This window comes from Chiloscyllium plagiosum, unplaced genomic scaffold (assembly GCF_037043375.1).
Source record: "Chiloscyllium plagiosum isolate Xiang-an unplaced genomic scaffold, Cpla_swu_hap1 HiC_scaffold_35, whole genome shotgun sequence".
In the NCBI taxonomy this organism is placed as follows: domain Eukaryota; kingdom Metazoa; phylum Chordata; class Chondrichthyes; order Orectolobiformes; family Hemiscylliidae; genus Chiloscyllium; species Chiloscyllium plagiosum.
In genome coordinates, this window is record NW_028270173.1 from 31803369 (window position 1) to 31816310 (window position 12942).

General features: G+C 51.6%; 1 protein-coding gene across 1 annotated transcript in view; it reads right to left on the reverse strand.

Moving 5' to 3' along the window:
• Nucleotides 1–6742: 6742 nt before the first annotated feature.
• Nucleotides 6743–12942, reverse strand: part of LOC148140616 (cytochrome P450 2K1-like) — a 32731-nt gene continuing 26531 nt past the window's right edge. The window contains exons 8-9 of the mRNA XM_087978897.1: nucleotides 12391–12532; nucleotides 6743–7290 (exon numbers count right to left, since the gene is read on the reverse strand). Of these exons, the coding sequence (XP_087835023.1) occupies nucleotides 7112–7290; nucleotides 12391–12532 (321 nt within the window). The 3' untranslated portion in view covers nucleotides 6743–7111. The remainder of the gene's footprint in view (nucleotides 7291–12390; nucleotides 12533–12942) is intronic.

Consider the following 12942-nt stretch of genomic DNA (forward strand, 5'->3'; position numbering starts at 1 on the left):
AGCAGGTTCTGCATACTTTCCTGGAGCTGGGACAGTTTTCCCCGTCTCTCTCTCGCCTCCTGAACACCTTTGAGGATGAAGAACCTCTTGATGTTCCCTTTTACTGTTTCCCACCAGTCTGCTGGAGACTCAAAGAGGGACTTCACGGTTCTCCAACCTGCGTAATCTCTCTTGAGCTCCTCAATGTTTCCCGGGGTCAACAGCTTGGTGTTCAGTTTCCACGTTCCCTTGCCAGCCCGCTGCTCGTCCTGTAGGTGACAGTCGGCCAGCAGGAGGCAGTGGTCAGAGAAGAACACCGGCTTGACGTCGGTGGATCTGACCGAGAACGTTCGGGACACAAACAGGTAATCTATCCTTGAGCGGATAGACCCGTCTGCCCGTGACCATGTATATCTACGCTGCGCTCCGTCTGCAGGGGTGCTGAAGACGTCGTGCAGCTTGGCGTCTTTGACCGTGTCCATCAGGGCTCTGGACGTGGCGTCCAGTTTACTGTCCCCCCCGCCGGATCGTCCATCTGCATCGATGATACAGTTGAAGTCTCCGGCCAGAATGACCGGCCTGGACGTAGCCAGCAACAGTGGAAGCTGCTGCAGGACGGCCAACCGTTCACTCTTACCCGCTGGGGCGTACACATTAATTAGTCTCACGGGAGCGTTTCTGTCTGTAACATCAGCAACGAGGAGGCGCCCGCCCACCACCTCCTTAACCTCGGAGATGGTGAAGTTGCCTCCCCGTAACAGAATACCCAGGCCCGAGGAGCGGTTATCGTTACCCCCCGACCACACTGACGGCCCATGGGCCCACAAGCTCGACCATCTCCTGTAACTGCTGAGGTGCGGTATCCCACACTCCTGCAGAAACAGGACATCAGCTTTCACGTTGGCCAGGAAGGCCAGAGTTGAAACACATCGCGCAGCAGATTTTATGCTGCGCACATTGATGGTTGCAATTTTAAACCCCATTTTGTTAACAGGTTGTAAGGTTACCCATGTCCGATTGCTGCTGATCCTGCCCCTCTGGGGTAGCTGTCTGCATCCCCGTGCAGTACGCAAACTGCTGGACCCTCGCTGGGCTGAGGTAGCTGTCCAGTTCCTCACTCGGCCCATTTGCCCGCTCCGGTGTCATCGGGCCGAGACCAGGGTCCACGCTGTCTGTTTCTATATCTGACAGCGGGGCTGTCAGAGGGTCGCTGCTCCCAGTGACCTGGAGCTGTGTGGCGGTGGGGCCCTCCTGGCTTTCACCTGGTGGGGGGTGGTGGTTTCCCCTTTCCTCAGGAGGCTCGTCCCTTGGTTGGCAGTTGCCGCTCTCCTTTCTCCTCGCAGCGCTCTGCCTCTTCTTTTGGTGACGACCCTCCTTTCTTCCGTCCTCACTCTCCGAAGAGCTGTCCGTATCTTCCACCTGCAGCTGCCTTTTCCCCTTTTTCTGGGAGGTCTTGGTGACCGGGTGGGTTTTCCTCTTCCTGTTTTTCACCACGGTCCATTCCTCTGCCTCCTTCTTTCCCTTCTCCGCCTCCTCCTCCTGTCCTGTCGGAGCTTCGCTCTGCAGCTGTACCTCTCCAGTAACTGTCATCTGCTCTGCTCCAGCCTGCCCTTCCTGTCGCAGGCTGGAGCAACCCCTTCCTGGGGTTGTTTGGTGCAGGTGTCCCAGAGATATTCCCTGAAACGTTCCACAAATTGGCGTTCTATCTCCCCAATGTAGAGGAGACCGCTTCGGGAGCAACGGACACAACAGATGATGTGTGTGTGGAAGTGCAGGCAAATCTCTGCTGAATGTGGAAGGATCCTTTGGGCCCTTGGACAGAAGTGAGGGGGAGGTGTCGGCGCAGATTTTGCACTTTGTGCGGTGGCAAGGGAGGGTGCTGGGTGTGGAGGGTGGGTTGGTGTTGGGGTCATGGACCTAACAAGGCAGTCGCAGAGGGTGTGGGACGGGCAGTGAATGCTGGGCCCAGCCAGCAATGCCCACATCCCATGAGAGAGTGAAATAAAATTGAGACTAAGAGGTATCCAATTTAAAAAAGTAATGAGGGGAAAGTGCTCCCATCAAAGTGCTGTGAATTCATTAGCCCAGAGGGTGGTGGATGCCAGGACATTGATTCACGTTAAGGAGGAGATAGACAGATGTTTAATGAGGGATGGGTTGAAGGGATATGGAGAGTGGGCAGGAAAGTGCAGTTGAAGCCAAGATGAGTCCAGCCTTGGTCATATTAAATCAAGGGGTTCAATTGGTCAGTCCCATTCCCACTTCTTGTGTTCCTACATTGTTATGTAAGTGAGATGCCTTCAGTAATAGCAGGAGAAGGTGACATGGAAGGGAGAGAAAGACAGTGGAGATCTAGGGGCAGCACGGTGGCTCAGTGGTTAGCACAGCTTCTGGATCAGTGCTGCTGGAAGAGCACAGCAATTCAGGCAGCATCCGAGGACAGGCACAATCGACGTTTCGGGCAAAAGCCCTCAATCAGGAATAAAAGCAGAGAGCCTGAAGCGTGGAGAGATAAGCTAGAGGAGGGTGGGGGTGGGGAGAGAGTGGCATAGAGTACAATAGGTCAGTGGGGAAGGAGATGAAGGTGATAGGTCAGGGAGGAGAGGGTGGAGTGGATAGGTGGAAAAGGAGCTGGGCAGGTCGGACAAGTCCGGACAGGTCAGGGGATCGAGTTGCTGGAGGTTAGAAGCTAGGATGAGGTGGGGGAAGGGGAAATAAGGAAACTGTTGAAATCCACATTGATGCCCTGGGGTTGAAGTGTTCCGAGGCGGAAGATGAGGCGTTCTTCCTCCAGGCGTCTGGTGGTGAGGGAGCGGCGGTGGAGGAGGCCCAGCACCTCCATATCCTCGGCAGAGTGGGAGGGGGAGTTGAAATGTTGGGCCACGGGGCGGTGTGGTTGATTGGTGCGGGTGTCTCGGAGATGTTCCCTAAAGCGCTCTGCTAGGAGGTGCCCAGTCTCCCCAATGTAGAGGACACCGCATCGGGAGCAACGGATACAATAAATGATATTAGTGGATGTGCAGGTAAAACTTTGATGGATGTGGAAGGCTCCTTTGGGGCCTTGGATAGAGGTGAGGGAGGAGGTGTGGGCGCAGGTTTTACAGTTCCTGCGGTGGCAGGGGAAAGTGCCAGGATGGGAGGGTGGGTCGTAGGGGGCGTGGACCTGACCAGGTAGTCACGGAGAGAACGGTCTTTGCGGAAGGCGGAGAGGGGTGGGGAGGGAAATATATCCCTGGTGGTGGGGTCTGTTTGGAGGTGGCAGAAATGTCGGCGGATGATTTGGTTTATGCGAAGGTTGATAGGGTGGAAGGTGAGCACCAGGGGCGTTCTGTCCTTGTTGCGGTTGGAGGGGTTGGGTCTGAGGGCGGAGGTGCGGGATGTGGATGAGATGCGTTGGAGGGCATCTTTAACCACGTGGGAAGGGAAATTGCGGTCTCTAAAGAAGGAGGCCATCTGGTGTGTTCTATGGTGGAACCGCTCCTCCTGGGAGCAGATACGGCGGAGGCGGAGGAATTGGGAATGCGGGATGGCATTTTTGCAAGAGGTAGGGTGGGAAGAGGTGTAATCCAGGTAGCTGTGGGAGTCGGTGGGTTTGTAGAAGATGTCAGTGTCAAGTCGGTCGTCACTGATGGAGATGGAGAGGTCCAGGAAGGGGAGGGAGGTGTCAGAGATGGTCCAGGTAAATTTAAGGTCAGGGTGGAATGTGTTGGTGAAGTTGATGAATTGCTCAACCTCCTCGCGGGAGCACGAGGTGGCGCCAATGCAGTCATCAATGTAGCGGAGGAAGAGGTGGGGAGTGGTGCCGGTGTAATTACGGAAGATCAACTGCTCTACGTAGCCAACAAAGAGACAGGCATAGCTGGGGCCCATACGTGTGCCCATGGCTACCCCTTTGGTCTGGAGGAAGTGGGAGGATTCAAAGGAGAAATTGTTAAGGGTGAGGACCAGTTCGGCCAAACGAATGAGAGTGTCGGTGGAAGGGTACTGTTGGGAACGTCTGGAGAGGAAAAAACGGAGGGCTTGGAGGCCCTGGTCATGGCGGATGGAGGTGTAGAGGGATTGGATATCCATGGTGAAGATGAGGCGTTGGGGGCCTGGGAAACGGAAGTCTTGGAGGAGGTGGAGGGCGTGGGTGGTGTCTCGAACGTATGTGGGGAGTTCTTGGACTAGGGGAGATAGGACAGTGTCGAGGTAGGTAGAGATGAGTTCAGTGGGGCAGGAGCATGCTGAGACAATGGGTCGGTCAGGGTGGTCAGGCTTGTGGATCTTGGGAAGGAGGTAGAACCGGGCAGTGCAGGGTTCCCGGACTATGTGGTTGGAAGCTGTGGGTGGGAGATCTCCTGAGGTGATGAGGTTCTGTATGGTCTGTGAGATGATGGTTTGGTGATGGGGGGTGGGGTCATGGTCAAGGGGGCGGTAGGAAGAGGTGTCCTCGAGTTGGCGTTTGGCTTCAGCGATGTAGAGGTCACTGCGCCAGACTACCACTGCGCCCCCTTTGTCCGCTGGCTTGATGGTGAGGTCAGGATTGGAGCAGAGGGATTGGAGGGCTGCGCGTTGTGAGGGTGAGAGGTTGGAGTGGGGGAGGGGGGTCGACAGGTTGAGGCGGTTAATGTCCCGGCGGCAGTTGGAAATGAAGAGGTCGAGGGCAGGTAATAGGCCAGCGCGGGGTGTCCAGGTGGATGCAGTGTGTTGGAGGTGGGCGAAGGGGTCCTCGGAAGGTGGGCGGGAATCCTGATTGTGAAAGTAAGCTCGGAGGCGGAGGCGACGGAAGAATTGTTCGATGTCACGGCGTGTATTAAATTCATTGATGCGTGGACGGAGGGGGACGAAGGGGAGTCCTTTGCTGAGGACTGATCGTTCGTCCTCAGTGAGGGGGAGGTCTGGGGAGATGGTGAAAACTCGGCAGGGCTGGGAGCTGGGAGCTGGTGTGGGTGTAGAGCTGGGAGTGGGGTCGGAGCCAGTACCTGGAGTGGGTGTGATGGTGGGGGGAATGGGGGTAGAGTCATGAGCAGGGGTAGCTGCCTCACAACGGCAGGGACCCGGGTTCAATCCCACCCTCGGGTGACTGTCCGTGTGGAGTTTGCATATTCTCCCCGTGTCTGAGTGGGTTTCCTCCAGGTGCTCCAGTTTCCTCCCACAGTCCAAAGATGTGCAGCTTAGGTGGCTTGCCCATTGTGTCCAGGGATGTGCTGGTTTCGGTGGATTGGCACAGTAAATTGCCCAGAGTGTTCAGGGCTGTGGGTTAGGGTGGATTGGCCTGTGTTAAATAGTCCACAGTATCCAGGGGTGTGCAGGATGGTGCATTAGCCACGAGGAGGGCAGGGTTAGGGTTGAGGATGGGTGTGGGTAGGATGCTCTTTGGAGGGTTGGTGTGGACCTGTTGGGCCGAATGGCCTGTTCCCGCACTGTGGGGATTCTATCTCTTCCCTAAATACACAAAGATTAATCTTGGTCTGCCCCATTCCCGGGGACGCTGTGAGTTGCGAGCAGAGATCTGTTTAAGCGACAGACCCAGGGATACAGAGGTGTTCAAAAAGGCACCATGAATTCTCTATCATGTGGCCTCTCAGTGTGATATACATGAGCCTGTGTAACAGAGGGAAAGTACAAACCTGCTCATCTCCATGCTCTGACTCAAAACAGCAAGCAACCAGCTACCAGTCCAGGCCCCACACTCTGGGCAGTATTCATAGAGTAGAATCCTCACAGCACGGAAACAGGCCATTCAGCCCAACAAGTCCACACTGACCCTCTGAAGAGTAACCCACCCTATTACTCTACATTTACCCCTGACTCATACACCTAACCACATCCCTGAACACTGTGGGGTAATTTAGCACAGCCAATCCAGCCTAACCTGCACATCTTTGGACAGTGGGAGGAAACCCACACAGACACGGGGAGACTGTGCAAATTCCACACAGCCAATCGCCCGAGGCTGGGATCGAACCCTGGTCCCTGGTGCTGTGAGGCAGCAGTGCTAACCACAGGACCATCGTGCTGCAGACTCAGGGGTGGGTCTACAGAACTGTCTGCCCCAGGCTGGGACTAGCCCACACACAAAACAAGTAGTGGCTCTATTTTGGTGTCCAATAAGAAACAATTTTCCTTTCCAGCTGTGACTCCTCAATTATTACAGAGAGCAAAATGGGCTGTCGCAGATTAACAATTCACTTCAGTGCAGGGGTTGGAGGTCATGCTGTGGTTGTACAGGACCTTGGTTAGGGCCCTTTTGGAACACTGTGTTCAGTTCTGGTCTCCCTGCTATAGGAAGGATGTTGTGAAACTTGAAAGGGTTCAGAAAAGATTTACAAGGATGTTGCCAGGATTGGAGGATTTGAGCTACAGGGAGAGGCTGAATAGGCTGGGGCTGTTTTCCCTGGAGTGTCACTGAGTGTATGGAAAGAACTGCCAGAGGAAGTGGTGGAGGCTGGTACAATTACAACATTTAAAAGGCATCTGGATGGGTATATGAATAGAAAGGGTTTGGAGGGATAAGGGCCAAGTGCTGGCAAAAGGTACTAGATTAGGTTGGGATATCTGGTCAGCATGGACAAGATGGACTGAAGGGCCTGTTTCCATGCTATACATCTCTATGACTGCACGACTCTAATAGCAAACATGGTTAAACCATTCAGTTATTCATATTAATCTGACAGTTTTTGCACAATTAGGTTTCTTTGGAACTAGACCGACCAGTCTGACAGGGCTGTGTGAAACCTCCCAAACAAACAATTCAGAGAGAAATGCGAATTATTGCAAGATTCGGGAACATGGTTTAATCATTCAGTCATTGCAATGCATCAGTTCAAATAACTCAATGAATGTAATGCTCCAAAAAGCAAGGATTGGAATGGGGTCTGAGTTAATTTGCAAAGAGCATTCAAACCCTCAATGAAATGTCTGCCTCCTTTTGTAATGGGAGAACATTCTCAGTTGATTCCCTGGAAACATTATCGTTACAGAAGTGAAGGTGGGACGATATAGATTTGTACGAAGAGTAAATGATTGTGTGCCACGTCACATAGAGACAGAGTAATCTGGTTCTGGTGCTGCCTCACACTTTGTGCTGCAGCTCCCACCTTTAGAAACCCAGCAGTGAAAGACCGACTGGGCCTGTCGCTGGGTCCCATCAGCGAGACACAGCACAAACCCGGTGGGGTTTCGGGTTGGACACTAAGCCGGTTCTTGGGCTGGTGTCCAGGTCGGTCACCCCTGGTGGGGCCTGGAAGTGGAACTTCTGCAGCAGGGTGGTGAAGAACAGGAAAAGCTCCACTTTAGCCAGTGCCTCACCAGCACACACCCTCCGACCTGAAAAAGAACAGGGGACGGTCAGTACCTCACCCACACACACACAGACACACACACACACACACAGACACAGACACACAGACACAGACACACACACACACACAGACACACAGACACACAGACACACACACACACACAGACACAGACACACACACAGACACACACATACACAGACACACACACAGACACACACACACAGACACAGACACACACACAGACACACAGACACACACACAGGCACACACATACACACAGACACACACACACACACAGACACACACAGACACACACACAGACACACACACAGACACACACACAGACAGACAGACACACACAGACACACACACACACAGACAGACACACACACACACACACACAGACACACACAGACACAGACACACACACACATGCAGACACACACACACATGCAGACACACACAGACACACACACAGAGACACAGACACACACACACACAGACACACACACACAGACCCACACACAGACACACACACACACAGACACACAGACACACACACGCACAAACACACAGACACAGGGCACAAACACACAGACACACAGGCACACACAGAGACACACACACAGATACATTCACACACTCACACACAGACACACATACACACACAGAAACACACATGCACACACACACAGACACACAGGCACACACACAGGCACACACACACAGACACACAGAGACACACACACAGATATACACACACAGACACAGACACACAGAGACACACACAGATACACACACACAGACACACAGACATACACACAGATATATACACGCACACACAGACAGACACACACAGACACACACACACAGACACACACATGCACACACACACAGACACACAGGCACACACACATGCACAAACACACAGACACACAGACACACGGCACAAACACACAGGCACACACACAGAGACACACACACAGATACATTCACACACTCACACACAGACACACATACACACACAGAAACACACGTGCACACACACACAGGCACATACACACAGACACACAGAGACACACACACAGATATACACACACAGACAGACACACAGAGACACACACACAGATACACACAGACATACACACAGATATATACACGCACACACAGATAGACACACACATGCACACACACACAGAGACACACACAGACACAGACAAACACACAGACATACACACACATACACACACAGACACACACATGCACACACACAGATACACACACAGAGACACACACAAACACACAGACACACACACACAGACACACACAGACACACACACAGACACACACAGACACACAGACACACAAAAACACACACACAGACACACACACACAGACAGACACACACAGACACACACAGACACACACAGACACACACACAGACACACACCAATACACACAGACGCACACACACACTCACACACAAACACACACACACACACTCACACACAGACACTCACACACACAGACACACAGACACAGACACTCACACACACACACATATACACACAGACACACACACAGACACACATACACACTCACAGACACACCAATACACACAAACCACGCACACACACAGACACTCACACTCACACAGACACAGATCACACACACACAGGCACAAACACAGACACAGATCACACACACACAGGCACAAACACAGACACTCACACATACAGACTCACACACAGACACTCACACAGATACTCACACACACACAGACACACAGACACACACACACACACACAGACACACACACACACACAGACACACACACACACACAGACACTCACACACACACAGACACACAGACACACACACACAGACACACACACACACAGACACTCACACACAGACACACACAGTCACACATACACATAGACATACTCACACATACACACACACAGATATTCACCTACAGACACTCACACACACACAGACACACATTCACAGACACACACACACACTCACACACAGAGACACACACAGACACATACACAGACACTCCAATACACACAGTCACACACACAGACACACAAACACACACGCTCACACAGACATTCACACACACAGACACTCACACACACACTCACACACAGAGAGACACACACAGACACACCAATACACACAGACACACACACTCACACACACAGACACACACAGGCACTCACACACACACAGAGACACACACAGACACACACACTCACAGACACACACACACAGACACTCACACACAGATAGACCAATACACACAGACGCACACACAAACACACACACTCACACACACAGACACTCACACAGAGAGAGACACAGAGAGAGAGAGACACACACAGAGAGAGACACACATAGACACACACACAGATGCACAAATACACACACTCACACACACACTCACACGCACACAGACACACACACATACACACACAGACACTCAGACACACACACACTCACAGACACACACAGACACACACACACAGACACACACACAACCACACAGAGACACACACAGACACACAAAGACACAGACACACACACAGACACACACACAGACAAACACACAGACACACACACACTCACAGACACACACACAGCCACACACACAGACACACACACAGACACTCACACACAAGCACACACACTCACACACACAGACACACACACAGACACTCACAGACACACAGAGACACACAAAGACACAGACACACACACAGACACTCACTCAGACACAGACACACACACAGACACTCACACACACACAGACACACACAGACACAGACACACACACAGGCAAACACACAGACACACACTCGCAGACACACACACTCACACACAAACACACACACAGACACACACAAACATACTTACACACACAGACACACACATACACACACACTCACACACGTACACTCACACAGACACACACACTAACACACACAGACCCATACTGAACCCCCCCACACACACACCCAACAGACACACACATACACACACACACATACACACATACATACACACACACACACTGTCCGTTCATAGACCACCATCTTCCAAACCCCCATCGCTGAAACCATCCCAATGGTCACCAACTGCAAGCAATTCCATTCCCACAGTGTGTCTCTCCATCCCTGTACAGACAGAACCCGAACAGCTGGGAGTACATTCGGCCCTTCAAGCTCTTTGCTCATTCACCCCACCTTCCCAAACCTTCCCCATTCCTATCCATTTAACTCAGATCCAATAACTTGGTCCTGAATCTACTCAATGACTGAACATCCACAGACCCTCAGGGCAGGGAATTCCAAAGCCACACCCCACTCTGAGTGAGAGAACATTGTCCTTCTCCCCATCCTAAATGGACACTCCTTTACTGTGAGGCTGTCCATTCAACAGAAATGATGGAGTTTAATTCAGACAAAGGCGAGGTGCTGCATTTTAGGAAAGCAAATCTTAGCAGGACTTATACACTTAATGGTAAGGTCCGAGGGAGTGTTGCTGAACAAAGAGACCTTGGAGTGCAGGTTCATCGCTCCTTGAAAGTGGAGTCACAGGTAGATAGGATAGTGAAGAAGGCGTTTGGTATGCTTTCTTTTATTGGTCAGAGTATTGAGTACAGGAGTTGGGAGGTCATGTTGTGGCTGTACAGGACATTGGTTAGGCCACTGTTGGAATATTGCGTGCAATTCTGGTCTCCTTCCTATCGGAAAGATGTTGTGGAACTTGAAAGGGTTCAGAAAAGATTTACAAGGATGTTGCCAGAGTTGGAGGATTTGAGCTATAGGGAGAGGCCTGAATAGGCTGGGACTGTTTTCTCTGGAGCGTCGGAGGCTGAGGGGTGACCTTATAGAGGTTTAAAAATTCTGAGTGGCGTGGATAGGGTAAATAAGCAAAGTATTTTCCCTGGGGTCGGGGAGTTCAGAACTAGTGGGCATAGGTTTAGGGTGAGAGGGAAAAGATATAAAAGGGACCTAAGGGGCAACCTTTTCACCCAGAGCGTGGTGCGTGTATGGAATGAGCTGCCAGAGGAAGTGGTGGAGGCTGGTACAATTGCAACATTTAAGAAGCATTTGGATGGGTATATGAATAGGAAGGGTTTGTAGGGATATGGGCCGGGTATTGGCAGGTGTGACTAGATTGGGTTGGGATATCTAGTTGGCATGGACGGGTTGGACCGAAGGGTCAGTTTCCATGCTGTACATCTCTATGACTCTATGACACATCCCCTCTCCAGGGCCTGAAGAATTATCCATATTTCAATGTCTTTAAGGAATAGAGCACCGAGACCCTGTTCCAGGAGTCAGCTCAGTGACTCTCTCTAAGGTAACTTTACCCTTCCTTGGGTGGAGAGACCAAAACTGTGACTGAGTGTGGTCCCACCAAACCCCTATGGGATCGCAGGACCTGTGGCACCTCCTGAGCTGAATTAATTGACATTACTGGTCATAGCCTTCGTATTTAACTTCCCTTTTCTTTATTCACTCATGGAACATGAACGTCACTGGCTGGGCCCAGCACTTATTGCCCATTCCCGATTTGTCCCGTTGGGAAGGTGGTGGTGGTGAGCTGGCTTCTTGAAACTCTACAGTCCCTCCGAGCCACTCACCATCCTGACCGTAAGACCACGAGAAATAAGAAGTGGAGCAGACCATTCGGCCCCTCGAGACTGTTCTGCCATTCAATGGGATTATGGCTCATCCCACACTCTTCACATCCACTGGCCTGCTCTTTCCATCTCCACATTCCCTTCAGTGTCGCTGGCTCAGAATCGTGGCGTTCCCTCCGTAACAGCATTTCTCTACAGCGCATGGACTGCAGCGGGTCAAGACACCAGCTCACCACCACCTTCTCAAGGGGTGACTCGGGAACGGGCAATAAATCCTGGGCCCAGTCAGTGACACCCACATACCGTGGATGAAGTAAGAGCCAAATGGGGGAGCTCAACCCATTGTGAAAGTTTGGAACTCGCTCCCAGTTCAAATCAGAGCTGGCTCTCCACAGTCAGTTGCCTCACTTCAGAAATGGGAATATTTTAGTAACGGAACACACGGCCCCTTTTACAACCGGTTACCTGCGGAGAAAGGCATGAAGGCGTCTCTCTTCACAAAATTCCCATCAGTATCCAGGAAGTGAGCCGGGTTAAACTGGTGGGGCTTTTCCCATTGGGTTTTATCGTACAGCACCGAGGTCAGTAAAGGAATAATGTACGTTCCCTGAAAAACACGGAAAGCCATTCTGAATGTGTTACTGTGCCTGCGTTTAATGGAGAGTGAGTCATGCAGGATGTGGAAAACCCAGTTTTCTCCCTGATCCTGTTAGTTTCACTAGACACCTCAGGTTATAACGGGCTCCACCTTATTGTGAAATGTAACAGCTCATCCCCACGATTAAAGAAACTCAATTCCTAAAATCCAAATTGCTGCTCGGCCTGCAGTGGGACATATTTACCTGCAGTGGAGGCTGGGGAGATTAGTGCACAGGGCCCTGCTGCTTGCTGACAGAAGGAACACGTACACAGATTGTGCCGTTCAACTCAATAAAATAGGTGACTGCCTCTCTCCAGTTCACCCTTCAGGGCAATCATAGTCAACCTGCCCAGTTTTAAACTTAAACAGAGCTTGGA